General features: G+C 53.1%; 1 protein-coding gene across 1 annotated transcript; it reads left to right on the top strand.

Moving 5' to 3' along the window:
* The first annotated feature begins 149 nt into the window (after window positions 1-149).
* CUL4A (cullin 4A) lies at window positions 150-26070 on the top strand. Its single transcript, XM_065901693.1, has 19 exons — window positions 150-360; window positions 929-1044; window positions 8954-9057; window positions 9843-9912; window positions 10895-10968; window positions 11917-12079; window positions 12342-12431; window positions 13446-13528; window positions 15181-15248; window positions 15610-15728; window positions 17304-17496; window positions 18670-18774; window positions 19015-19125; window positions 19200-19285; window positions 19849-19956; window positions 21149-21262; window positions 21598-21876; window positions 23587-23739; window positions 24644-26070. Exons 1-19 carry the CDS (start codon window positions 207-209, stop codon window positions 24737-24739), a joined length of 2286 nt encoding a protein of 761 aa, XP_065757765.1. The 5' UTR covers window positions 150-206; the 3' UTR covers window positions 24740-26070.

A 26070-nucleotide genomic window follows, 5' to 3' on the forward strand; every position in this document is an offset into this window, starting at 1 on the left:
CGCGCTTGCGGCCGGGTCGGTTCGGGTCGGGGTCCGGCGCGCTCCGGGGCCTGAGGCGCGGGGTCAGGCCGGGCGAGCCGAGCGGGCCCAGCGGGCGAGCCGGTCGGCGGTTGGGCCGGGCCGGGCTGAGGGAGCGCGACCGAGGGAGGCCGGGGCGGAGGCCGGGCCGGGCCGGGGCGGGCGGCGGGCGGGCGGAGGCCGCGGCCATGGCTGACGAGACCCCCCGGAAGGGCAGCTTCTCGGCGCTCGTCGGACACACCAACGGCCTCACCAAGCCCGCGTCCCTCGCCGCGGCCGCCGTCACCGCCAAGCCCGGCGGCGCCGGCGGCTCCAAGAAGCTCGTGATCAAGAATTTCCGAGGTGGGTGCGGGGCCGGCGGGCGGGCCGGGGGCGCCCTCGGCCGCCGCCCCGCGCCTTGCGGCCGCCCGGTCGGGGCGGGTCGGGCCGGGCGCGGCGGGACCGGAGCCCTCGGAGGGGCGGCGTGGTCACCCCCTCCGCTCGCCCCGGCCCTGCGGCGTCGCGGCCCCCAAGCAGGCGCCTCTGGCCCGTCAGGAGCTCACGTCTCCGCGTCCTCCCAACTGGGGGCAGTTTCGGGCAACTTTCAGTGTTGAGTAGAGTGTAACTATTCCTCGCCCTCCCGTTTGGGAAGTCCACTCGTTAAGTAAAAGAACACTAAGATTTTTATGTTTTCTACATGCACTTACACTGATCATCAGTATTAGATGTGTTTACTTAGCAAAACGAAGGTGGGATGGTTGCAGAGTCTGTAACCCGAGAGATTTATAAACACGATACCTTGTGCTGGGATAACAATGTCCTGCGTTCCTTAGCTGTGTGTCTGACTTACTTTTTTTGTAGAATGGTTTTTTAAAGACGTGTGATTGTTGGCATGGGTGCCGTTACCTACTGACTCTGTTTGCCTTTACAGACAGACCTAAATTGCCTGATAACTATACTCAGGACACCTGGCAGAAGCTTCATGAAGCAGTGAAAGCCATACAAAGTAGTACCTCCATCCGCTATAACCTGGAAGAGCTCTATCAGGTAAGCATCCACAGGTGGCTAAAAGCAGAGCTTTATAGAACGCTCACTGAGATGGAAAGGTTCCCTTTTCTTAGGGTGCTGGCCTCCTGTTTCCCGCTTACCTGACTTTTTTTATAGCTGTCTTAAATAGCACGATAATCCAGCTCCGGTGAAACGTGACGCTGCCATGGATTTTGAGTGTTTTTCAGAGACAATAAGGAAGGAGGTAATAGAATCCCGAGTATTTGCCTCCAACAGGAACAGTAGGAGTTCTGTGGCATCCTGTCCCAAGTCAAGGAATGTTTTCTGTTTTTGGTGGTTGTGGGATTTTTATTTTATTTTCAGGCTCAAGCTGTTGAAAGGCATTTAAATTTAACTCATTTAAAAAAAAAAAAAGAAAAAAAAAAAAATTTAACTCATTTATGGGAGAGAAATGTGTTTCTAAGAGCCATAGGACTTTTAACATTTTCCAAATATGCAGCAAATTATTATCCATTATGTTATATATGAAACTCTTATCTACATTTTAGGTAATAGAATGGCATTTCTATTAATATATAGCTTCTCTATTAAGAGACTTGCATTAAAACTTTTTTGCCAGGAGGGTTTGGGGGAGAATGGGTACATGTGTGTGTGTGGCTGAGTCCCTTTGCTGCTCACTGGAAACTACAACAGCATCATGAGTTGGCTGCTCCCCAGTGTGACAAAAAGAGTTTAAAGTTTGATAATTGTAAATAAATAAATAAGTAAAACCTTTCATGTTTACATAAGCAATTACATTGTAAAAGTTATGGAAACTGGAAAAAGTACATTGAAGAAAATGAAAATCCCCTCAATTCCTACCACCCAAAGAAGACTGCTGATGACAGTTTGAGGAACATGTGTGCCTTGTTTGTCTCAAGTTTAAGTCTGTTGTGTGTTTTAACTACTTTATTAAGGTATGGAATGTGTCCTTGAGTAGGTTTTAACAGATGTGTCCACTTGTAGAACATTCCGTCACCACAGACGGTGCCCGGAGTCCACTGTGCAGCCAGCCATCCCGCCTCACTCCCAGTCCTTGGCAGTCCCTGATTTGTTGTCTGTCAGTGCATTCTGCCATTTCTAGAACCTCATCTAAACAGAACCGTGCCTCTTGCAGCCTCTTGTACCTGGCTCCTTTCGCTTAGGGCAATGCTTCTGCATTTGGTGTGGGCCTTTTGACAGTAACTGGTTTCTTTGTCGCTGAGTACTCTGGGTACCACGGTTGGTTATCCTGAGTTAATGAACGTCTGGGTTTCATAAGACGTTTCATAGCTTTTTCAAAGTGGCGTCATGATTTTGTCTGTCAGTGGTGTGTGAGAGTTTAAGATGCTCCATGTCCATGCCAATGTCTGGTATTGTCAGTCTTTAATTTTTGTTGTTCTAGTTTGGTATGTAGTAGCGTTTCACCTTGGTTTTAATTTGCAATTCCCTAATGACTTGAAGTATTTTTTTCTTGTGCCCATTGCCATTCCTCATACCTGCTTTACTGAAGTGTGTGTTCACATCTGCTTATTTTTCATGGTCTTGTTTATCTTCTTACAAGTGTTGGGGGTTATCATGTATTCTAGGTACATGTCGTCTTCCAGACATTTGCCTTGCACTGATGTTCTCCCAGTTTACAGCTTGCCTTTTGATTCTCTTAGCTATGGCTCTCAGAGAGCAGAAGGTTTAAATTTTGATGAAGCCTTGGTATCAGTTTGGCCTTTATGGATTGTGCTTGTAGTGTCTGAGAAGTCTAGGGTGGTGTAGATCCTCTGTTTTATTTCCTTTTGGACATTTCAGGGTTTTCAGTTTCACATTTAGGTGTATTACCTGTTTGCAGGTGAGTGGTTGTATCTCTTGTGAGGTGTAAATCCAAGCTCATTGTCCTCCCTGTGGATGTCCACTCGGTCCAGGCATCTGAACTTCCCCCAGCGAGCTGCTCTGTTCCTTCATCAGAAATTGTTGTCCGTATGAGAGCCCTAAGTCTCAAAGTCTGGAGCATTGACTCTCCAGCTTTATCCTTTTTAGGATAAACTTGCTTTGGCTCTTCTAGGTCCATTGTATTTACGTATGAGTTTTAGAATTTGTTTGCCAGTTTCTCAGAAAAGTGCTCCAGGATTTTAGGCGGGGCTCTGTGGAACGCCACGGGAGCGTGGGGAGAGCTGTGCCTCGACAGCGCCGGCCCAGCCGGTCACCAGGGGCCGCTCGCTTTGCTCCGTCTCAGCGGTGTCTGTAGTTCCACTGCACGGGCCTTGTGAGGTTCATCCCTAAGGCGGTTCATGTTTTTATAGTATCAGGAAACGTGGTGTAAATTTTAATTTCTTGATAGTACATATAAATACAAATGATTTTATACATTGATTTTCTGTACTATGTCTTGCTGATTGCACTTTTTTTTGGTAGCTTTTTTTGTAGATGCCGTTGAATTTTCTATACAGACAGTCAACATTGCCTGTGAATAGAAGTAACTTCACTTCTCCCTTTCTAATCTGCATTCCTTTTATTTCCTTTTCTTGCCTGATTACACTGTTTAGAGCCTCTGATGGTTAATAGAAATGTAAAGGGCAGGTACATTTGTTTTGTTCCCAGTCTTAGGAAAGAAAGCTTTTAGTCTTTCATCATTTAACATCATGCGATGCTAGCTGTGGGTTTTTCCAGAATACGCATTATCAATTTAAGGAAGTTCCTCTCTGTTCCTATTTTGCTGAGCATTTTTATCAGAAATACATGTTGGAATTTGATAAATTCTTCTGTGACTGTCGAGGTGGTCGTCTGATTTTTCTTTTTTTTTTGTTTGCTAATTACATTGATTGATTTTTCAAATCTTAGACTGGTCTTTCATTTTGGGATAAATCTTGCTTGGTCATGAGTATTTTTTTTTTTAATGTGTTAGATTCAGTCTTCCAATCATTTGTTAATTTTTGTACCTGTGATCACAGAGGATGTTGATGTATTATTTTCACGTAATGTCCGTGTCTGGTTTTGGTGACACAGTAATGGTGGCCTCAAAAAATGAATTGGAAATATTCTCTTCTTTCATTTTCTAGAAGACTTTGTGTAGAGTTGGTATTATTTCTCTCTAAAGGTGTGAGAGAATTCTCCAGGGAAGCCATCTTGGCTTTCTTGGTGGAAGGATTTTCAACTACAGATTTCCTTAGTGGATATGAAGCTAGTCAGTTTATCCACTTCTTTAAGTTCATTCTTCTGCGGTGTCTAATCTGCCATTAATGTCATCTGGTGTAATTTTCAACCCTACATGTTTTCCTCTCTAGGTGTTCAGTTTGAATCTTTTTTGTATCTTCTCTGTCTCTAGTCAACTTTTTTGACGAGTGGACATAGTCACAGCTCTTCTGCATCCTGGTCTGTCACGTCTCCATTCCGGGCTGCGTGGCGTGGTTGATTTTTCTCTCCACTGGCCTTGTTTTCCTCCCGTTTGGCCTGTGTGGTAGCTCTGACTGGATGCCAGACATCATGGGTTTTGACTTGTGTGCTAGATGCTTTTATGTTTCTGTGAATATTCTTGAGTTTTGTTCCTAACTTGGTTAAATTATTTGGAGTCAGTTTGACCTTTTAGACTGTTGCCTTTAAGGTGTGCCAGGCAGTACTAGAGCAGGGCTTTGTCCAGGACTAACTGCCCCGCTGCCAACGCAGGACCTTCCTGAGTCCTCAGCTCGGGGCGCCTGCTCTGCAACCTGGACGCTGGACGCCCGAGGGGTCAGTGCTTGTCTGTCTTCTGTCTGCCGAGGTCACTGCTTCTCAGAACCCAGTGTGCGGTGCTTTGGAAACTGCGGTTTTGTGTATTATTTCAGTAGCAGAGTGAGGCTTGTTCCTTTGCTGTGTCTGGGCCAGAAGCAGGTGTCCCACCACATGCCCAAACTCAGGGGCTTTTGATTTAGTAAAATGTTACGTCTTTCAGCTAGGGCTCGTGATTGCTCTTTTCCTGGAGATTTGACTGGTATCAGTTGCTCAGCATTCTCTTAGCTGCACTTTTACCCAGGATGTGTTTCCTCGTGGTACCTTGGATACTATCACAAATGGTGTTTGCAGGTGTCCTGGTGTTGTGTCTTGGGACCTTGAGGCTCAGGGTGCTTCGCCCCACAGTGGCCCCACTCCTCCCGGGGGGCGTCTCTGGAGGGCCTGTCGGAGCCAGTGGCTGGCCTCTGGGGGCAGGTGCATGGGCAGGCGCCTGGCCGCTCAGAACTTCAGAGTGGTGTGTGTCTGCAGAGTGAGCCGCTCAGGTCCCGTGGCGCAGGTTGGGGGGAGAGTAGGTGACTTGACGGGGAGGTCATCCTGGCCTCCAGCGGCAGGAACGGTGCTCGCCCTGGGGCCTCAGCACAGAGCCCCAGCTTCTCCTGTGGGGGTGGGACGCACCCGGCCAGAGTCTTTTGTTCGAGTAACAGTCCTCACCAGAGCTTGCAAGGTTGCTTCTGTTTGAGGAGGTTTTCGGGGTGTTGGAGGGAGGACCTCTTGTTTTGATGTTGGCCAGTTTCCCCAGAGTGGGTCTAGCATCTCCCTTGCAGGCAGCCAGGCCTGTGGAGGCCGAGGGCAACTTCAGCCCGTCTGCTGTTTCTCGCTTCATTTTTGTTTGCTGGAAAGGGATATTCTGATCATGATGATGAACCAGTAGATCCACATACCACTCAGTCATTTTCCTCCCATAATGCGAGGAGGAGATTTGAATACATAGATCTTTTCTGAATTAAGGTGTGAAATCCCAGCTCACTGAAGAAAGTGTATCTGGGTGTCTATGTCTTAGTCCTTCCCGTCGGCTCAGTGAAACCACAGGAACCTGAACATTTTCAAGAAGTGTTTCAGGGGAAGGCTGTGTGTTGATTTCAGACTAGATTTTTGTTTTGCTTTTGACTTTTTTAAAAACTGAAGTTTTGTTGACTTACAGTTCTATGCCAATCTATGCAGTACAGTGCAGTGAGTCAGTTTTACCTACGTTCTTGTATTTTACGTATATATTCTTATATATACGCATTTGACATATATATTCTTTCTTTTTTTTTTTTTTTTTTACTGTTTTTTCACTTGTTGTCTATCCCAGGAGCTCGGCTGCGGCACCCTGTGCTCCACGGCGGCCCTTGTTGCTCACCCATCCTAAGTATTAGAGTTTGCATCTGCCGCCGGCCGGCTCCCGGGGCGTCAGTCTTCGTCCCCCTCCCCCTCTGCAGCCTCAAGTCTGATCCGTGTGGGTCTCAGACTAGTTCTGATGCTCAGACTCACACCTGTCGCAGGGACCTCGCGCTTGAGAAGGCCTTGCTGCTGGTGTTGAGTCCTGGGGTGAACAACTCCATGACCCCTGTACCTGGTGAGCTTGGGGAAGGAGTATGGGGTGGACTCGGGTGCTGATGCATCCACCAGGTGGATTCAGAAGAGCAAGGGAGCCCAGGAAGTGGGAGACAGGTGGACGCTTTATTTGATGGCCTGTTGGAGAGTGTAAATTAGAGTGAATTCAGTGCATAAGTTATTCAGAAACATAATGCTCAAGTTCAGTTGTCTTAGGCTTAACAGGAAGGATTCTGTAATTCAGCAGCTTGGTCCCTCCTGGAAGTCAGCCCTCTGTATGAGGGAATCATGTCCAGACTTGGCACTGGGGCTGGGAGGGTGAGCGTCCTGTCCCCTCGGACTTCGCCACATGCTCAGGCCCAAGTCTTTGTTTCATTTTTGCACTGCTCTTCACTGGTTTCTCGTGGGTGGGAACCTGGGGAGACAGCATCCAGGTGGGGGCTCCTCCCACGCGGTGGGCTTGTGGCGTTTAGACACGCCTGGCACCCAGGCCGAGGGCAGGGCCCTGGCAGGTCTGTCAATGGTCAGGGGTGTGGTTTCCCCCGGGCTCAGAGGGCGGTGTTTGTTTTTCACTTTTCCCCCTCGAGGCTGTTTTGCTCCTAGACGTGGGAGGCGCTCTCTCAGGGTCAGTGTTTTGCTGGGACACTGTCTGTCCTGACACAGATAAGCCTGTGCAAAGCGGGTGTGGGACTTTGGAGAGGGAGGCGGGGCTGGGAGGCTGCTGGCCGCGAGGCTGGCCGAGGAAACACCAAACCACCGGTCTGCTGCCCGTGGGACCCGGGTCCTGCTCACCCCCTCCGGGCGCTGCATCCCCTGAGACCCCTGTGCTGCCCACATGGCCCCACGGGGGCTTCATGCACCCTGAGAGGGACTTCTGAATCTCCAAGTGTGACTAAGCCTCCTGATCTAGTTCTGGGGAGGAGGGCCCGTGGCGTCCCTGCCCCGCCGCCCCCCCTGCAGGGGGAGAGCAGGTGACGGGCGGCTGTAACACGAAGACGCCAGCAGTGACTCAGCAGAGGCCTGCCTGGTGCCCGGGGCTTGCCTCGTGGTGCTAAGCGCGCTCCAGATTCCAGTTAAAAACAGTCTCAGTGGACTTCATGTAAATAGTCAGCACGCGCCATGCAGGGCACACACGAGGGGGAGCTGGTCACAGAACTCACCAGGAAGCTCACAGCCAGGAAAAGGTGGTCCTGGGGACACTGACACCCGCTTCAGGAATTGGAGCGTTCAGAAAATGCCTCTGATTAAGATGTTCTTCTTTCATGGCTGACTCATGTCAATGTATGACAGAAACCACGACAATATTGTAAAGTAATTAGCCTCCAACTAATAAAAATAAATGGAAAAAAAAAACATGTTCTTCTTTGAAGGACATGCGCCACTGAGCTTATCTTGATTAAAGAAAATATGTTTTCTTCATGTGTTATAGTAAAAACTTACTTTGTAATAATTATATTTGTAATGACTACCTACTGGAACAAAAGTCTTTATTAGGACATTATCTCCCTTTTTATTTTAAGTGGGAAAAGAACAGTCGGTCTTGGGCTGAATTATAAAACCATTAAGTTTGAGAAAGGAGGTAAATGATATAGAAAGAAAACGTGGATGGGAATGCCTTGTTCTCATTAACACAGAATGTAAGGGAAAGGTATTCTTGTTTTCTTAATTATTATCATTATTTCATGTTCTCTTTTGAACTTTATAAGTATGCATGTGTTTTATATGTTATATATTTCTTTACATAATTATTTTCTTTATAGCTATAAAAATGTAAGTTGCCCTTACATTTGAATAAAGATTCTAAAATGTGTCTGTTCTGTATATCCCACATACTTTTTTAAATAGCTCAGAAATAGGCAGTAGAAACACTGCATTTCTTTTCATAGTATTTCATATTTGGATTGGGTCAGGTGCTGATCTTGTACATGAGATTTGAAAGAAAATTTTATTAGAACTAGTAAGAATATACAAGTATTCTTTGATGTGGATTGATAATATTTTTTGAAAATTGTTTCCACCCCAAACACTTGTTTCTTCATTAATTTAAGACAAGTTTAAGCGTCACCTCGCCCTCGGGACCTTGGTCCTTGAGCTTTTGGACCGTCACCTACTCAGGAGCCTGAAGGGGCCTGGATCTCCTGTCCCCTCCCCTGTCATGGGGTGGTCTCAGGGTCTGGAGCAGGTGTTTCCGGGCCTGATTTCACGTTGTGATCCTCGGGGTCAGCTCACTCCTCCCTGCAGCCCCACCGCAGACAGGCCTGTGGGCTCAGGCCCAGTTTGGTCTTTGCGTGAGTGGAGTGCAGCCAGGGTCAGAGGCTGCCGAGCAGGGAGCCTGGGGGGGGTCTGGAGAGGCCCGGCCTGGGGCGCACCCCCTCGGGGCCCCCGTCCTCAGGCAGGCATCGGGGCGCAGTCGTGTCCGTGTTCTGGGTCCCTGCTGTTGTGGCCACTCTTTGCTGGTCTCTGGTGTTCCAACAGTGATGGCCCTGAATTCCTGTGATGGTGTATTGTAGACTGTGTAAGTGGTGAAGGAACGCCTTTCTGTTACGATTATAGCGGTTTATGCAAATACACTTTTTTTTTTAAAGAACAAGTTTCTCATTCATAGTGAATGACTCATTATTCCTTTTGTCTTCAGGCTGTTGAAAACCTTTGTTCCCACAAAGTGTCCCCGACGCTCTACCAGCAACTGCGCCAGGCCTGCGAGGGCCACGTCCAAGCACAGATCCTCCAGTTCAGAGAATATCCTTGTTTGATTTGGGCGATTCCTATTCATTACCTAAATATTTTGAAACTGAACATTAATAGAATAAAGAATGAATGAATATCCTTAATATCAAAACAAAAGCTTTTAAAATTTTCTTTTATTTATGGAAACAAAACCTTGCATTTATATTATACAACCCTACAAAACAGACTTTTTTGAAGTGGAATTTTTTTACCATTTAAACTTCTTTGCTGATCTGATTAAAGTGAGAGTGTCCATTTATTCAGTCTGGTTTGAAGTATTTAGGAAATGTTCTGAAAAATATCTTAGAGTTCTGCTATTTTTTATTCTTGTTCTTAAAACTCTTGTTAGTTTTCTGTGATTTATAACCAGTTTCCACAAACTTGGCAACACGAACCAACCCTTGCCTGTCCACTCACAGTCTGCAGGTTGGGGGTGGCCCAGTGGTTTTCAGCTTAGGGCCTCGCTGGCTGAAACCATCCTGGACCTTTGCTGTTGTCAGCAGACCCACTTCCTCCCTCTGGGACGGTGTCTGCAGAGCCTGGGGCAGGACCCTGGCAGGGGAGGGAAGGGAACAAGGTGGGCTCGAAGGGATGGGGCAGGTGAGTGCAGGCAGGTGCATCACAGGCAGGGGTGTGGGGACTGAGAAGCCACGTTTGTGGCTTCTGAGCTTCTGGTCTTTCAGTACTCTGAGTGCTAAACAGCATGCAGTAGTCTGTGGTGAAGAGAGCTGAAATTATAGGGTAAAAATTGCAATAAATCTGCCGATGTTTCTGAAGCTTCCTTAGCAGGTCTGCACAGACTCACTAGACAGTGTGTTGTTTCTCAAGAAGATTAACACGTGCTGGCAGGATCACTGCAGACAGATGGTAAGCTTGCCGATGGCCTCTGCGATGCGAGGGTCGCGGTGCCTCCTCCCTCTGCCGGCTCAGTGCACTGGTCCCCTCGGGCCTCCTCTCCAGCCTCTGGCTCTGCCGGGCCGAAGGGGGTTTGGGCAGCTGAGCGTGACGCCCGCTGCTCATCCAGCCGGGTGGCTTTCTCACAGTGCGTGGCCTTGCCCCTCTTCTCACCCTCGGGGAAGGCAGGCGGGCCGTGGGCGGGGCTGGGGGCCTGTCCTGTTCGCGGCCTTCAGACCACACGCAGGTGGCCCCAGGCCTGTGACTCCTGGTGAGCCTCTGAAGTTTCCCTTGGCCTCAGTTTGTGCCTGAGAATCAAGCCCGAATGCCAGGGCTTCCCGGCACCTAGAGACAGCCAGGCTTAGACTTAGTGGATATAGATTCTGATTTTACTTTATGTATGTGAGTTTTCAGGGTGGCCTGGCTGACAGGAGAGGGAGGGCAGAGGTAGCATCAGCAGCTCTCCCGGGTGGGCTGAGCGCTTCTGTTTCCTCACGGAGGTGAGCAGGCGGCAGCAAGAGAGTCTCTTCCGGGCCAAGCTCCGCTTGAGTCGTAAAAACAGGCGAACATCCGTCAGGAAGGTTCTGTTTACTGCTGTGAGCAAAGCTTCTCGACAGAGTCTGGGGAGCTCCCTGAGAGGAGAGTCCTGGGCTCTCCACACCCCCTGAACCTGCAGAGCCGCACGCCCACGTGCCAGGAAGGAATGCTTGAGCCCAGGCTCAGGAGACTGAGCACGTCAGTGAGGAAGAGGTCACACGTGTCTCAGAGGCCAAGTGCTGTGAAATCCGTCCAGTCATATTTTCTGGATTAAAGAGGAAAAGCCAGCACCAAGGGGAAAAATTAAATTCAGGGACGTCAGCCCTGAGGGTCTTGGTGAGGCAGCCGTGTTAGATCTGAGGCAGTGGCATGACTGCTCAGAGGCCTGGGGTGGACTGACCCAGCCCTCTGCCCCCAGATCATGATCCGGAGCATCTTCCTGTTCCTGGATCGCACGTACGTGCTCCAGAACTCCACGCTGCCCTCCATCTGGTGAGTGTCTGCGCTGCGGCTGCCACATGTGCCTGACTGTCTGTCCTCTGCGCCCGCCGGGCCCCCTGGTGAACCTCAGCCCAGGGCGTCAGTCCCTGGGGGGTGGCCGCCGAGCTGGCGGCTGGCAGTCCCGCGTGTTCTCCTGCAGGTGATGGAATCTCGGGACGGGCCAGCAGGCACAGAGTCTCCACCATTCACTCTGCTCTGGGGGGGCTGGGCAAGCGGTCTGTGCCATGCCACCCCCCCGGTGCTCTGCTGATCAGCCGAGCGCGGGGGCCTGGCTTCCACCTGCTCCTCACGTGGACCTTTGGGGGGCCCCGTGAGCCGGGACTCTGTGCCCCCATCGCCCAGGTCCCCGCTCAGTGCCTCCTGGCCTCGGGCCCGAGCAGCTCAGCCTGTGTAGGAGCTGGTCCTGGCTCGCCCGCGGCCCTCCTGGCCTCCGTCCACACGGGTGGTCAGTCCTGATTTGTGCGCTGTGCTCGGGACACGCGGCTTGTGGGCGTTGGAGGGTGGAGGGGGTGAGGGCACACCCTGCTGGCTGAGTGGGAGCTGCTGGAGCCTGAGCCAAGAGCTCGGCTTCCAGAAGAGGACGCCTGCGGCCGTGGCCAGACTTCCTCCTGAGTCCCCGGGCAGCGAGCTGAGGACGGACACCCTCGCTCTGTGGTCCTGTGGCGCGGGCAGACGGAGCAGCTGGAGCACAGGCTCAGGGGACACTGAGGACAGGAGACCCCAGGACCCCGGGCAGGGCTGGGGGACCGCTGACTCACGCAGGAAACAGGCCACCTGGATGACAAAAGAAGGGCAAGGCATACCAGACTGTCAAAAAGGAAAATTTTTTTTAAAAAGTTGACACGTGCACTAGTGAGTTAGCAAGTAAGTGTGTCTGGAGCTTCACCCAAAATTTGTAAAGAGTGACCCTAACACATCTGGTTTTTTCTGTTTGTGCAGGGACATGGGGTTAGAGCTGTTTAGAAACCACATCATCAGTGATAAAATGGTCCAGACGAAAACCATCGACGGCATCCTGCTGCTGGTGGAGCGGGAGCGGAGCGGCGAGGCGGTGGACCGGAGCCTGCTGCGGAGCCTTCTGGGCATGCTGTCCGACCTCCAGGTGGGTCCGGCTGCCGACCCCCCCCCGCAAACCAGGTCAGACCTCGGTGGACACCCACGTCATTAAAGCGTTGGCTGAAAATACGGGAGTGTTTTCCCTCTAGGAGGGTGACCACTCGGGCTAGCCCTGCACCCAGGCCGGGGAGGGAGCCACCCTCGAACAGGGACGTGGCAGTGCAGCCAGCCGCCCTCGCCAAGGGGTCAGCCTTCAGGATGAGAGGTTTCTTCGCTGTAATTGGCCAGTAACTCTGCTCGTTTTTTAGGTATATAAAGACTCATTTGAACTGAAATTTTTGGAAGAAACGAATTGTTTATATGCTGCAGAAGGCCAAAGGTTAATGCAAGAAAGAGAGGTGAGTCGCCGAGATGTTTCTAAAGTGCCTTACTTCGTTTTCATAGATGTGTATCCAAGTGTGATTTCTAAGCATCTGTCTTTTCACACATGCAACATTCTACTGAAAATCTTCTGAAAACTACAATGTAGTTTCAATTCCCAGTAATGAGATTCTTTCTTAGTATTTTGAGGGTTTTTTCCCCCTGTTTTAGAAACTTTTCCATTGCCATCCCCCCATTAAAAAAGCCAGAAAAGCAGCTTCTGATTTACATAAAGGAACTCAAGCTGAAACAAAATGATAAAAGATAATTTTGTGTGTGTCTCTGTGTTGCGGGGAGGGGTGCCTGCCTGTGCTGGGCAGTTTGCGGGATCTTAGTTTCCAGACCAGGGATTGAACTGTGCCCCTTGCAGTGGAAGCGTGGCGTCCTAACCACTGGACCGCCAGGGGATTCTCTAAAGATAATGCTTAGCTATGAAAGATAAACCCGATACATTAAAAATTTTCATCTGTGTGAGACACTGAATAAAATGACCCTAAAAGCTGTGGGGGATGCCAAGTGGCGGGAATAGAACGCCGACGCCTCGCTAGCTGGTTTCTCGGGCGTTAGAGCCCAGCCCAGAGGCAGGCCCCGGGGCCAGCTCAGGCGGGGGCAGTTGACGTCGCAGGGCGACCTGGCCACTGCCTCGGGCCAGGGTCTCAGGGACCCTATCACCGGGCCCCTGCCGTGCAGGCAGGTGGCAGCACGGACACCCTTCGCCCCCAGAAACTCGGGGTGTGGTTTGAGAGCCCCTGCGGCTCTGGAGGGCCTCTGGAGAAAGCGTGTGGTTGGTGTTCGCTGGCTGCACCATGCGTGGACCCAGGTGCCGTGACCTGTCCCAGGCCTTGCCTCCCTTCCCCACTCCCATTAGTCAGTGTTCCCGTTTGGCTTGCGTGCAATTCTGCTTTTTCTTTTACTAAAGCAGTGTTTGAATTTCTTGGGTCACGTGAAGAATGTGTTTTGTTGCTAATGTGTTTAAATGTTCTTTCTGGAAGGTTCCAGAGTATCTTGACCATGTGAGTAAGCGCTTGGAGGAGGAGGCAGACCGCGTGATCACATACCTAGACCACAGCACACAGTGAGTGCAGCTCTGGGCTCCGTCTAGGGGCCCCCTGGGGACGGCGTCCCCTCCACTCGCCGACACGCGGGACGTCTCACAGACTCGCTCACTGCTCTCTCACCCTGGACGTGCTTTTGCTCCTCGAGCAGTTTGCTTACTACTTGTGATTATTCAATAGTCATAAGTCACACTGACTAAGTGGCCTGTCTTGAGTTCCTGTCCAAAGGAGTGATTCGGGCAGAGATACTTGGTGTCTTTTTACCATTTTTAATTTATGTTATGAATCTGTAATTTTTAGAAGTGTTAATGGTGTATCACTGAATGCAGGCAGTTTGGGTTGTAAACTTTGGTTGGACATCTGATGTACTGATAGAGCTGTGATTATTTTGCTACTCATTCCCATTATTTCCTTTTTTCATCTAATTTTTTTCTCTAAATCGATGAGTATCTAAGGAGAAGTTCAAGGGGAACTTTTTTGAGTGTCTGTGTCAGGCACGTAATGTTTATTCAAGCGAGGGAGGTCAGAGCAGAGATGTGGGAGATGAAAAAGAGATGTTTTTAAGAGGGAAAGTGCTAAACTGTGTCGGTTGTGGTGGCTTGTTGGGGGGCGGGGCGATGAAAGGAAGGGGCAGTGTGTCAGCCCGAGAGAACAGGGGGCCGGAGCAGAAGCGGGCTGTCCATACGCGGAGCTGGAGGTGCCGTGGGGACCACGGGGGTTGGGGGTGCAGGGAGACAGAAGGCTGCGTCTGGTGGGACGCCCCAGCCTGCAGCCCCTGGTGCTGGGCCCCGCGGCTGCGCCTTCACGCCCTCCTGCGGGCTCACACGCCCATGTGCAGATGCTGCAGAAGAGCCCCCCCCGCCCCGTCTCAGTGAGAAGTGACCGCGGGCTAAGCAGAGAACTTGGAGAGAAGGGTGGTTCCCTGGGGTGGGATTTTGAGGGGCACTGAGGTGTCTTCTGCAGTATCAGATGACTCAAAGGTCACAGAGTAAAAGGTGATTTTCAGAGACAGCAGAGGCAGAAGGCCGATAAATAAATGAGCCCCGGGCCGCATGCCCCCTCCCCAGGGCACGGGCACAGCTCAGGTGCTGAGCCCCCGGTGCCTGGAGCCCACACGGCTGCCGGCCTCTGTCTGTCTGGGGCTGCCACGAGGGTCACGTGAGGTGCAGGGAGAAGTCCCTCGAGTGGGCCCAAGGTTAGTAAGTCCTGGGAGTGCAGCAGGGCTCTGATCTCTGAGAGCAGTGCTCAGCGAGCAGAGGCCTGGACCCCGAAGGGCGCCGTGTCCCCTTGTGCAGGGGACAACCCCACGTGGCCGTCTCCAGGTTGTCAGGTTGTCTGTTGCCTGTGACATTCCCAGCCTCTGTAAGGAGTCGGGTTTTGATGTGTGATCCTGGGAGGACGCAGGCTGACCTGAGGGCAGAGGGGCAGCTGGAAGTGGCGGGGGGTCTGTGGGCCCCAGCGGGGTGGGACTGAGGGCAGCGGTCCAGGAGTCCCAGGGACTGGAGTGCAGCTGGCCGGAGCATGAGGGCCGCCGGCAGCCCCTCTGTGCTCGGGCGCCCCATCTGCTGCTACCCTCCTCCCTGGACGCGGGGACCCGAGGCAGTCGGCACTGGCGTGGTCCCGTCACTCCTGGTTGACAGGCTCCTTGTGCTCCCCGCTCCCCCTCAACCAGGAAGCCGCTGATCGCCTGTGTGGAGAAGCAGCTCTTAGGAGAACACTTAACAGCAATTCTGCAGAAAGGTAGGTCTCCCACCTCGCGTGTGTGCACTGACCGCTTGTCCCGCGTTCAGGGAGAGAGTTGGTGCAGCGCTGTGACAGCGTGGGGCCGTTTGCTGTAACACAGTGAGAGTCAGCGAAGGTGGCGGCCCTCAGCCCGTGGGCAGCCTTGGTCACCAGCTGTGTGGAGGGAGTGGGCAGGGAGCCCAGACGGTTCAGGCTAAAGTCCCAGGAGTCCTATCGGGGCTGAGAGACCCCAGCCTCTGGCGGGTAGACAGCCTTGCTGTGCTCAGGCCTGGGCTGACCGTGAGCGTGGACACGCGGCGGGCAGCTATGGGGCCCAGGTCCACCTGCCGCCAGAGCTAACACTGCCGTGTGGTCTCAGGGCTGGACCACCTGCTGGACGAGAACCGAGTGCCGGACCTCACGCAGATGTACCAGCTGTTCAGCCGCGTGCGGGGCGGCCAGCAGGCGCTGCTGCAGCACTGGAGCGACTACATCAAGGTGTGTGCGGCCCCCCGGCCCCGGGCCCCAGAGCTGCCCCCGCTCCTTCACGGTTAGGGGGCGGGGAGTTGCCCCCCGGCCCGGGCCCCAGAACTGCCCCCACCCCTTCACGGTCAGGGGGCGGGGAGTGGCGTCCCGGCCCCGGGCCAGAGCTGCCTCTGCTCCTTCACGGTCAGGGGGCCTGGCTGGACCTGCCCATCGCCTCCTGGGCCCCCCGCGCACATGGTCTTGGGGATAAATAGCATCCAGGTGTAAACGTTCTTAAAGTTGCTGTTTGGCCGTTTGTTGTCAGCATAAGTACTAGCGGAGTTCTATAGTTGTGATTTTCAAAAGGTGGTTTTTGTGAATCTGCTGTTGAAACGTGATTTCATGCTTGGCTCAGCGGGAGCTGTCACACATTTTGGTATGTCTGGGTAGGGTCATGCTGCTTTGTTTCTTAGAAATCCAGGATTTATGCATGTGTTGGTTACAAAAAGGCAGCAGGAGTGATCTGTATGGTGCTGGCCTGTTCATCTCAGTACTGGGCTCAGGTGGTGCACAGTTGGTGAGTTGTAGGTGGACTTGTGACCCATCTGGACGAGACGGCGGGTGAGCTGTGTCAGGGCCAGGGTCCTGGTTGCGCTGCCGCTCGGTTGGGCCCCGTGTGTCAGCATCGGGGAACCATGCTGGGTACACGAGGCACACGCTCGCTCTTCTTGCTGCCTGTGGCTCTGTACCCATCAGGAAGGAGATTCAACTCAGTAAGAAAGATGGAGGGAACAGTCAGGACTGTGGGAAGCTTGTACATGCACACATACCCCCAAGAGCTTTTGCCACTGTGTTGAGCTGAGAGGCATAAGCAACTCAGGTCTGGTCAGCACTGGGCTTTCTGCCAGGAGAGGCCGAGGAGGTCGAGGGTTCTGCTGCCCAGGGGTCCCCAAAGAACGGGCACAGGTCCTGACATAGGCGGGCACCTTTGCAGCGTCCAGCCTGGGCAGGAGACTGAGTCGTGAACACTGCCCCGACATCCGCTGAGGACGAGCGTAACACGGCGCCCCCACCCCTGCAGGCCATGCCAGGCCCCCCTCCAGGAGCCTGTGTGCGGCTGCACCTGGGCCTTTCCGCCGTAGTCTGCCCCCATGCGCACCTGTGACGTGGCGCTCCTTGCGTGTCCTGCGAAAGCCAGTAGTTTGTGTCATCAAGTAGCCAGCTATTACTGTCATACAGGCTTCTAGTAATGTTTACATAGCATTTCTTAAATAAAAATGCAGGCTAAAAACCAGAGGCTAAACCACAGTTAGAAGTGAAAGAGAAAGAACTGTAGTCAGGAACTCCAAACAGGTATAACAGATTATGAGGATTAATTTATGTCTGAGGGATTTATAAGAAAAAGTTCTTTCAGAAGCAGAATTGTAACCTTAAAGCTTAGTTGCACACCTACTTAATTTTTAGAATGTGGACTAAATTTATGAAACTTCTGAAATGATTTAGCATTTATTATTGGAAGTGATCGATTTGTTAAACCATCATGAGTGTTTGATGGCAGGAGAAAAGCTGCTGTGTCAGGGCCCTGCCGCTGACTTGGTGTCTTTGCAGACTTTCGGGACGACGATTGTCATCAACCCTGAAAAAGACAAGGACATGGTGCAGGACCTGCTGGACTTCAAGGACCGCGTGGACCACGTGATCGAAGTGTGCTTCCAGCGGAACGAGAGGTTCATCAACCTGATGAAGGAGTCCTTTGAGACGTTCATCAACAAGAGGCCCAATAAGCCTGCAGAGCTGATCGGTAGGGAACACATGAACGATAAAGCACAACTCAAGCAGAGGTTTTCCCAGGAGTTCAGGTGCCTCATGGGGAGGACGGGAATGGGGCTTAAAAGGACCGCCTTTCCAACAACCAGACAGCAGCGTGTGCTCATGTGTGTTAAATCTGTATGTGAGCACATGCTGTTTCCACTAGGGAGCATGTGGTCATGGTTTTGTGATGAGATGGAGCCTGATGTCACAAGAGAAGGAAGAGACGAGCAGATGTGTCCTAGTTTGCACGGCCCCCAGCTCCAGAGCTCTTCCCACTCAGAAACTGGCCTGGGTTTGTCGTGTAGGAAGGAACGTTAGGAGGGTAACTGTTGACCTCATGACAGCGCGGGACAGGAGATGTCTGTTCAGTCCCAACCTTGTATCCTCCAGTCAGTATTAAATGTGGTGGGATTGATTGGCATCTCTTTTAAATGATCCCTTTGTATACTTATTTCATGATAACATCAAAATATACTCAGGATTCATGGAGTCTCATCAGTGAGGCAGTTTTTTTGGAATTGTTCAGAGGCAGCGGGCAGGACTGAGTTCCGGTGTGGGCTGTTGAAGGTGCCTAGTGGGAAAGTGGAGGTCACAAAGAAGTGTGTACGTTTGCGATGTTCAGAAAAAAGAACGATAAGGGGAAGAGCTAAGAAGAGCAACAGGAGGAGACATTCAAATGCACCTATTTGATTTGGCCTTTGTGTCACCTTATAGACTGTGGTTTCTCTAAAGACACATTCAGACCCTCGGGAGCTCGGATTCTCCCTTCGGGCAGGTCGAGGCAGCCTGTGCGTCAAAAGCAGGAGGGCAGGCAGAGCCACTCTGTCCCTACGGGGTCAGCCCCGAGAGGAGTGCTTCCATGTAAGGAAGCCTTGGTCGCGTGTCTCAGCACATCCTGCTGGTGGGCTGCTCCAGTCTTTGAGCAGTCCTGTGCCAGGAAGCCCCAGTGTGGGACCACAGAGTGTGTTCTCGGGTGCCTTGAAAGCACAGATCTTAGAACATCAGGTATTTGCCTGTTTATTACATAATAATGACATTTTGGGGAAGTTCCAAGTGTTATGTTCAGTTTTTTTCTTACAGAAATTAAAGATCTTCCTTTTTGTATTTAGAATATGTATTGTATAGTGAATACTTATTTTTCAAATAATTTCATCTCCTACAGCAAAGCACGTAGACTCAAAACTGAGAGCAGGAAATAAGGAGGCGACGGACGAGGAGCTGGAGAGGATGCTGGACAAGGTCATGATCCTGTTCCGGTTCATCCACGGTGAGCTGGGCTTCCGGCACACATCTGCAGCTCCCGGCCGCCCTGTCTCCTCCCCGCCCTGTCGACAGAGGACGGGGTGGCGGCTGCTGTGGACGGAGCGAGGGTGTTTGTGGGGATTCAGCGGGAAGAACTGGCTCACACGCACATGTGGCCGCCTCTTGGGCTGAGTCAGCTGCTGAGCTGAACGTTGTCACGGTAACTGTCAAATGTCTTACATGGTCCTTGCTTGCTTATAAATAGGTAAAGACGTGTTTGAAGCATTTTACAAAAAAGATTTAGCGAAAAGACTCCTGGTTGGGAAAAGTGCCTCTGTCGATGCTGAGAAATCTATGCTGTCGAAGCTGAAACACGGTAAGCGTCCGGGGATGGGGTGAGCACCCCTGCGCGGGGCCTCCCAATGCTCACCCGCCTCCCGCTTTGTCCAGAGTGTGGGGCCGCCTTCACCAGCAAGCTGGAGGGCATGTTCAAGGACATGGAGCTCTCCAAGGACATCATGGTTCATTTCAAGCAGGCAAGTTGTGTTCTTTTCAAATGAAACAGCTTTTTAAGAAATACACTGTTTTAAAATTCTGTGAAATGATCATGTACATAAGTATGTGAACTATGTAAAATCCTCGTCTTTAAAAATTACACTGTTAATGTTTCACATGTTCAAAACACTTCAAAATGAAAAAGAAACGTAACCCCTGGGAATTCCCCGTCAGTGCAGTGGTTAGGACCCCAGGCTTCCACTGCTGAGGGCCCAGGTTCAACCCCGGTCTGGGAACTAGGGTCCTGCCAGCTGTGTGACACAGTTGGAAAAAAAAAGAAAAAAAAAAAGAATGCCTAAAAGTGCACTTGAAACTCTGGCTTAAATGTGTTTAACGACCCATATTTGGGACAAAACTAAAGAAGGACATTCCCAGTGACTTTAGAACAGGGTGTGTGGCTTCAGTGGACCGTGTTCCAGGGTCTCAAACAAATGAAAACACAAGGTAAACTAGCTTGGAAACAGGATCACTCGTTTTTTAATAGAGGGATTCTTTCGGGTGGTAGTCTAAGGTGACCTTTTGTCTTGGTTTCTTGTGTTTGCAGTACATGCAGAATCAGAGTGACCCGGGCTCCATAGACCTGACCGTGAACATACTGACCATGGGCTACTGGCCCACGTACACACCCATGGAGGTGCATCTGACCCCAGAGGTGAGCGCTCGAGAACCTGCCGCCTGGTTTTCACACACTAGTGCTCCAGGGCCCTAACCCTAACCCCACACCCCTCGGGGAGTGCTGAAATCACACGCTTGCTGAAAACCCTGGCCATCTGTGTCATCTCTGGGAGCAGCGTTCACAGTGGACACTCCTTGTCGCTGGCCGCCGGCTGCCTGCCAACGAAGGCCCTGGCTTTAAAAGCTCCCGCGTGGGAGCCTCGGGCTTCCTCGTCGGGCTGGTGCTCCCACCCGCCACACCAGAGCCAGGGCCTGAGAGGGCAGGGATGGTGTGTGTGGCTGACACGGGCCCTCTGAGGGGGATGGAGTGTGCCTGCCAGCGTGGGCCCAGGGCCTCCGGGGGGGGACAGTTGGACCCAGGGCCCGGGCAGACGTGCTGCCGCCCAGATCCGCCCTTGCTGTTCCCAGAGCAGTCTCCTGGAATCTGTTTCTGGCCCCCTAGTCAGTCTCTGTCGCGTCTTCCCCTCCTTTTCCTCTGCCCTGTACCCTGAGTGCACACGTTCCCCGGAAGCCCCAGCCCCCTCCCTCTCAGCCTCTGGCCTGTGTCTCCAGTCCCGCACGCCGGGACCATCACAGCAGTCCCAGACTGGGCGCCCCCTCCCACGTCTCCCCACGCGATGGGACGGCTCCGCGCCCCTCCCCACACTCCACCCGGCACTCTCACGCTCCCGGGGCTGGTGTGACCCTGCAAGTAGACGCTCTTCCCCAGAAAACCTCCACACCCCGTCTGTCCCTGCTGGTTGACACTCCCCCCACCTCCCTCCACCCGGGGTGTGCCTGCGCGTGCGTGCGCTGCAGGACTAGTCAGGCCTGGAGGGGTGGCAGGACAGGCCAGAGTCTCAGGGCCTCCCCTGGGGCAAGAGGAGCCGCAGCGAGGGTTGTCCCGCCGGACGCAGCCGGACAAGACCGCGGGCGCTCCTGGGCGCAGAGGCTGCGGGAGGGGCCGAGGAAGCCTACGGGGCCTTGGGAGGGAGGTGGAGGCCCCACCGGCCCTGGAAGGAGTTGTTGAAATGATGGCAGCACGGGGCCGCGTGCCGGTGGGCAGCTGTCAGCTCGCGGAGCAGGCCTCATTCAGCCCAGCGGTGTCCTGGGAACTTGGGCACTGAGCCGTCGGTAGTGTCAGAGTAAGCGTGTTCAGCATAATCACACTCGCTTTCCTCTGCTGACAGATGATCAAGCTACAGGAAGTGTTCAAGACATTTTATCTGGGGAAACACAGTGGGCGGAAGCTTCAGTGGCAGACAACACTGGGCCACGCGGTGCTGAAAGCCGAGTTCAAGGAGGCAAGTCCTGTGTCTGTCACTTTTTATGTTTTTGAAGCACGTTTATGAAAAGATGTTTTAAACTGCCAGTAGACTTTGGTAGCAAAGAAGAAAGGGAGGGATTATTCAGTATAACTCAACACTGGCTTTTTGAAGTCAGTAAAATGAAGTGATCAAAGGGCTAATATTTTAATCAATAAAATTAGTGATGTCTTCTCACCTGGTGATTAGTTAGTACTGTCTCAACATGCCCACACACAGGCTCGTCAGGACGTCTCCTCACCTGGGGACTAGTCAGTACTGTCTCAGGCGTTGGCGGGCTGGCAGACACACTTGCGTGGCTCCTGCTCTTTCAGGGAAAGAAGGAGTTCCAGGTGTCCCTGTTCCAGACGCTGGTGCTGCTCATGTTCAACGAAGGGGACGGCTTCAGCTTCGAGGACATCAGGATGGCCACTGGCATAGAGGACAGCGAGCTGCGTAGGACGCTGCAGTCCCTGGCCTGCGGCAAGGCCCGCGTCCTCCTCAAGAGTCCCAAGGGGAAGGAGGTGGACGACGGAGACAAGTTCCTCTTCAACGCAGAGTTCAAGCACAAGCTCTTTCGGATAAAGATCAATCAGATTCAGATGAAGGAGACGGTGCGTATCCATTTCCTCCGCTTTCCCCGCTCACAGGGGAGCGTAGGTCTATGGGAACTTTCGACCCTCATTACGCACTCGCGTCTGTGAGATGCTTTAGCGTAACTGTTACCACTTTTATACTCAGGAGTGAAATTCAGAAGGACATGTCTCTAACAGTTAACTTGCTGCCCACACAAGCATGTCCTAGATGAGGTCTTTGTGGCCTACCTGTGTCCGCGTAGGGAGTGCCTCGTTCCACACCTGGTGACCTGTCCTAGCAGCTGTGCCCACCCCCGGCCGTTCTCTCGGCCCCGCCGCTGGGTTCTGTGTCCAGGCCGAGCGTCTGTACCTTTGATCAGGCTCCCCGGGGTCACGGGCCCAGGCAGGCTCCAGGCCGCTGCCCTCAGGCACCCTACTGCAGGAGCTCTCGCACCCCAGGGCTGTGGTCCAGCAGGCGGGCACTGTGGCCTTGTCGGAAGGCGCCCCGTCCAGAGGGAGCTCCAGCTCTGACTGCGCGGGCCTCCTCCCAGATCAGGACTTGGTTTTTACATGTGCAGAGTCACACATCATGCGACTTGAATCCGAGACCATGGAGCCCCTCTGCAGAGCCTGGTGGTGCCTCGGACCTGGCCCTTCCTTCAGCTGAGGGGCCCTGCCCAGCCGCACTCATGCTCTTGGCCCCTGGCTTGGCTCTCTCAAGTCTCAGCTCCTCACCCTGGACTCGCTGGGTCAGAGGACAGGAGCTTTGCTGACATGAGCGCGCGCGCGCCAGTCTCCAGCTCCTGGGGGCCCTGACCTCCCCACCTGCCTGCGCCCTCCCCCTGGGGAGCACAGGGGTGGTTCATGGCCAAGTTAGTGCTACTTGCTTTGAGTCCCCTGAGCATCTCTATGCCACTTAGAAGCTCATACAAATTAGGTGGCTGTCCCAACGCTCAGTTCTTCACCTTCTAGCGTGGGCGTAACAGCACCGCGGGGCTGAGACTGCAGAGGAAGTGCCGGCTCTCGCCGCGCACCCGCAGCGCCTCACTGGCCCTGCCCTGCTCCTTCGGGGGTCGCGCTGATGCTCTTTTGTCTTTTTAGTTAATTGCGTGAACTCGAGTCCCTGGGCATTTATTGTCATATCCCACCTCTGACTCGCAGGGATGTTCTGTTTATGCTGAGGGGACTGGTGGTGGGTGGTTCTGTCGTCCTGAGAGGGTCCTTCCCACGTGAGTACAGCGGGAGGCTCAGTTTGTTCCTCTGCAGTTTCTGCCTTGAGGGTCAGCTTAACGAAGACCTTCCTCTGACCCACATTTTAAAGAACATTTACTTGTATTGTTCCAGTAGTCTGTTTCAATTTTCCTCTGAAATATTTCTCTGTGCTAGAAGTTACCTTAGCATCAAGAAAGCATTCCAGCCACCCTTCCTATTTTAAAACCTGAAGGGGTTCTCTGACAACGTACTAGAACTGTCACTTTTGTTAGAAATCAGGGTCACATATTACTGGGCAGTTTCTCGTTTCTGTTTTTCAAGTTCTGTTTCAAAGCCAGCACCTGAAGTCTTTTAATTGATGTCACTATTCCCATAAATTCACTGATTTTGGTGCTGAAGTTCAGTGGTTTCACTGGAACGAAGCCGCAGAACAGAACAGGGGTCCTACCGCAGTCTGGCCCGCCTTCTGCCTGGAGCTTGGCAGCCCCCACAGAGGCGGCGCTGGCGCTGAGTCAGGCAGCGGGCCCTCTCCCACAGGTGGAGGAGCAGGTGAGCACCACGGAGCGCGTGTTCCAGGACCGGCAGTACCAGATTGACGCCGCCATTGTCAGGATCATGAAGATGAGGAAGACGCTGGGCCACAACCTGCTCGTCTCCGAGCTGTACAATCAGCTCAAGTTTCCCGTCAAGGTAAGCAGGCGTCGGCTTGTCAAGTCACCGCGTTTGCACACCCTTGGCACCGCACGTCCGGGTCTCAGGCCTCTAGAGTTGGCCGTCTGTCCCCTGCTGTCGCTGGTCGCTTGGCACAGAGACCTTCCTCTGAGTGCCGAGAGCGAGCAGCTTCCCCCGGTACCTTGGTGACTGCAGCTGCCCTCCCCTCCTCCCACCGTGGCCCCAGCCCCAAGCTCTCTGCCTCAGGAGTGTTTCCCCCGTGCCGGCGTCTGAGGGCTCCCGGTGGGCAGCAGGGAGGTTCTGTGACTGTGGTGTCGAGCTCAGGAGGACCAGGCAGCGGCCGGACGCTGGACGGGCCAGTGGGGCCGTGTGTTCCCCCAGGTTCCGCAGGCCCAGGGTTGGTGGGAGGGGGTCAGGGCCCCCTGCACCAGAGACCTGGACGTCCAGCAGAGGCACAGGGCAAGGCCTGCAGCTATCGGGGTGGAGAGCTGCTCCCTGAGGGCCAGGCCTCCCCTTCTCGCAGGGGGACAGCGTCCACTGGGGTGAGTGTAGTGTCTCCAGTGACGGGAGCACAGCGTGGGGCGCAGTCTCCTCACAGGACGCTCTGCAGGCTCAGGGGCCCCTGACAGCTGCCCTGCTCGGGAGACATCTGCTCGCGCTACCACGCTGACATTGTCTTTGAAGCAGGGAGCTTTTGTCCGAGTCGTCCTGTCGTGAGCTTCTGGTCCTGCACAGATGTGTATAGACGTGCGCCCTGATCACGTGACCCACGTGCCTCAGGCGTGCGCCCTGACCCACGTGACCTGCGCGCCTCAGGCGTGCGCCCTGACCCACGTGACCCGCGCGCCTCAGGCGTGCGCCCTGACCTGCTCACTCGGGGTGAGCCGGACGCCCTCTGACGGGCCCTGCTGCTCTTTTCCAGCCTGGAGATCTGAAGAAGCGGATTGAGTCGCTCATAGACAGGGACTACATGGAGAGGGACAAGGACAGCCCGAACCAGTACCACTACGTGGCCTGAGGCCCGCCCGCCCGGGAGACGCAGCGCCCCGTCAGGGAGAAGCCCGCTCCGCGGCGCCCGGGCCGCCACTGCGGGCTGCACGGGCGGGCGTCCTTGGACCACTTTCTGCTCCGGGACTCGCAGGTGGCGTGTGTCTTCCCTCCAGTTCTTCCTCCTGTTCCTTTAGGCGTTTGATGATTCCCAGGGCTCCGCAGAGTGGCTGAGGTTGGGTAGGCAGGCAGTCTCCTTTGTAAGCAGTGTTCTCGTGCAGAAGCTGATGTTCTGTGTGTGTGCGCGCGCGCGCGTGCAGGTGTGAGACCCTGCGTGCAGCCTTGCGCCGCTGCAGGACCACCGTCGCTCCGGACACAAGCTCTTAGGCCCCGAACAGGAGCCCCTGACTGAACACGAGGGAGAACCTGCGGTGTCACAGCTGACGAATCACGCAGCCTGCACAGTAGCTTCTCTTCGTTCCTTTGCACCAAGTTTTAACCTTGAGGCCTGGTTTCTGGACAAGGCTCCTCGCGAGGCCTCGCTCCGTGGAGAGGAAGTCGCTCTGGCGCGTGTGACGCTGCGAGCCCGTCCCTGTCTCCGTTTCGCTTCCGCCGCGTTGCTTGTGAACTTTGTGGGGGGTTAGCGGGAGCCGTGCGTGTGTGTGTGCCGTCCCAAGGCTGCGCCTGGCAGCCCCTGTTCTCGGCCCGGGGGCGGCTGCTGTGTGACCTGTTCTAACTGCGCGTTTGTACAATGGCGACAGTCAAGTCTGGTTCTCTTTTCGCGGCCCTGGGCGGCAGCTGTCCTCCACGCGACCACGTCAGCGCCTCGAGGAGACCAGCGTGGCGCAGAGGTGGCTTCATGGGCACCTGCCGTCACGCGCGTGCATAAGGGAGCCACGCCGCGGACGCTGGTTCATGTGGGAACCACAACAAAGATACTTTTGTGAGAACATTTAAAAGTACTTTATATTTTACATAATAGCATGTTTCGTTTTGATTAAAAGCTACCAAAGGAATTTTGATCATGGTGTAAGTGTTGAAAGCAATATTTTCTGGAATATACCAAGTTTATATCATTTGATTTTTGTGCTAAATTATTAAAAGATTCTCCCTTTTTGAAACATGCGTCTTTAAAATATGACATCTCATGGGTTTCCAGATGAAAACCCTCCCTCTTTGCGTGTCCTCTTTTCTCTTTGTAAATTTTCAGTTGTGAGTTTATATCACACGTGGTCAGAGACCAGTAGCTTCTGCTTCTTAAACTTTAAGTTCGATGTCTCTCAATTGTTGATACTGTAATTTAATGTAGACTTACTCTGAATAAAAGTAGTTTCAATTGGCCTTAAAATCACATGAATAAAA

Source organism: Muntiacus reevesi, chromosome 11 (assembly GCF_963930625.1).
Source record: "Muntiacus reevesi chromosome 11, mMunRee1.1, whole genome shotgun sequence".
Taxonomy (NCBI): Eukaryota; Metazoa; Chordata; class Mammalia; order Artiodactyla; family Cervidae; genus Muntiacus; species Muntiacus reevesi.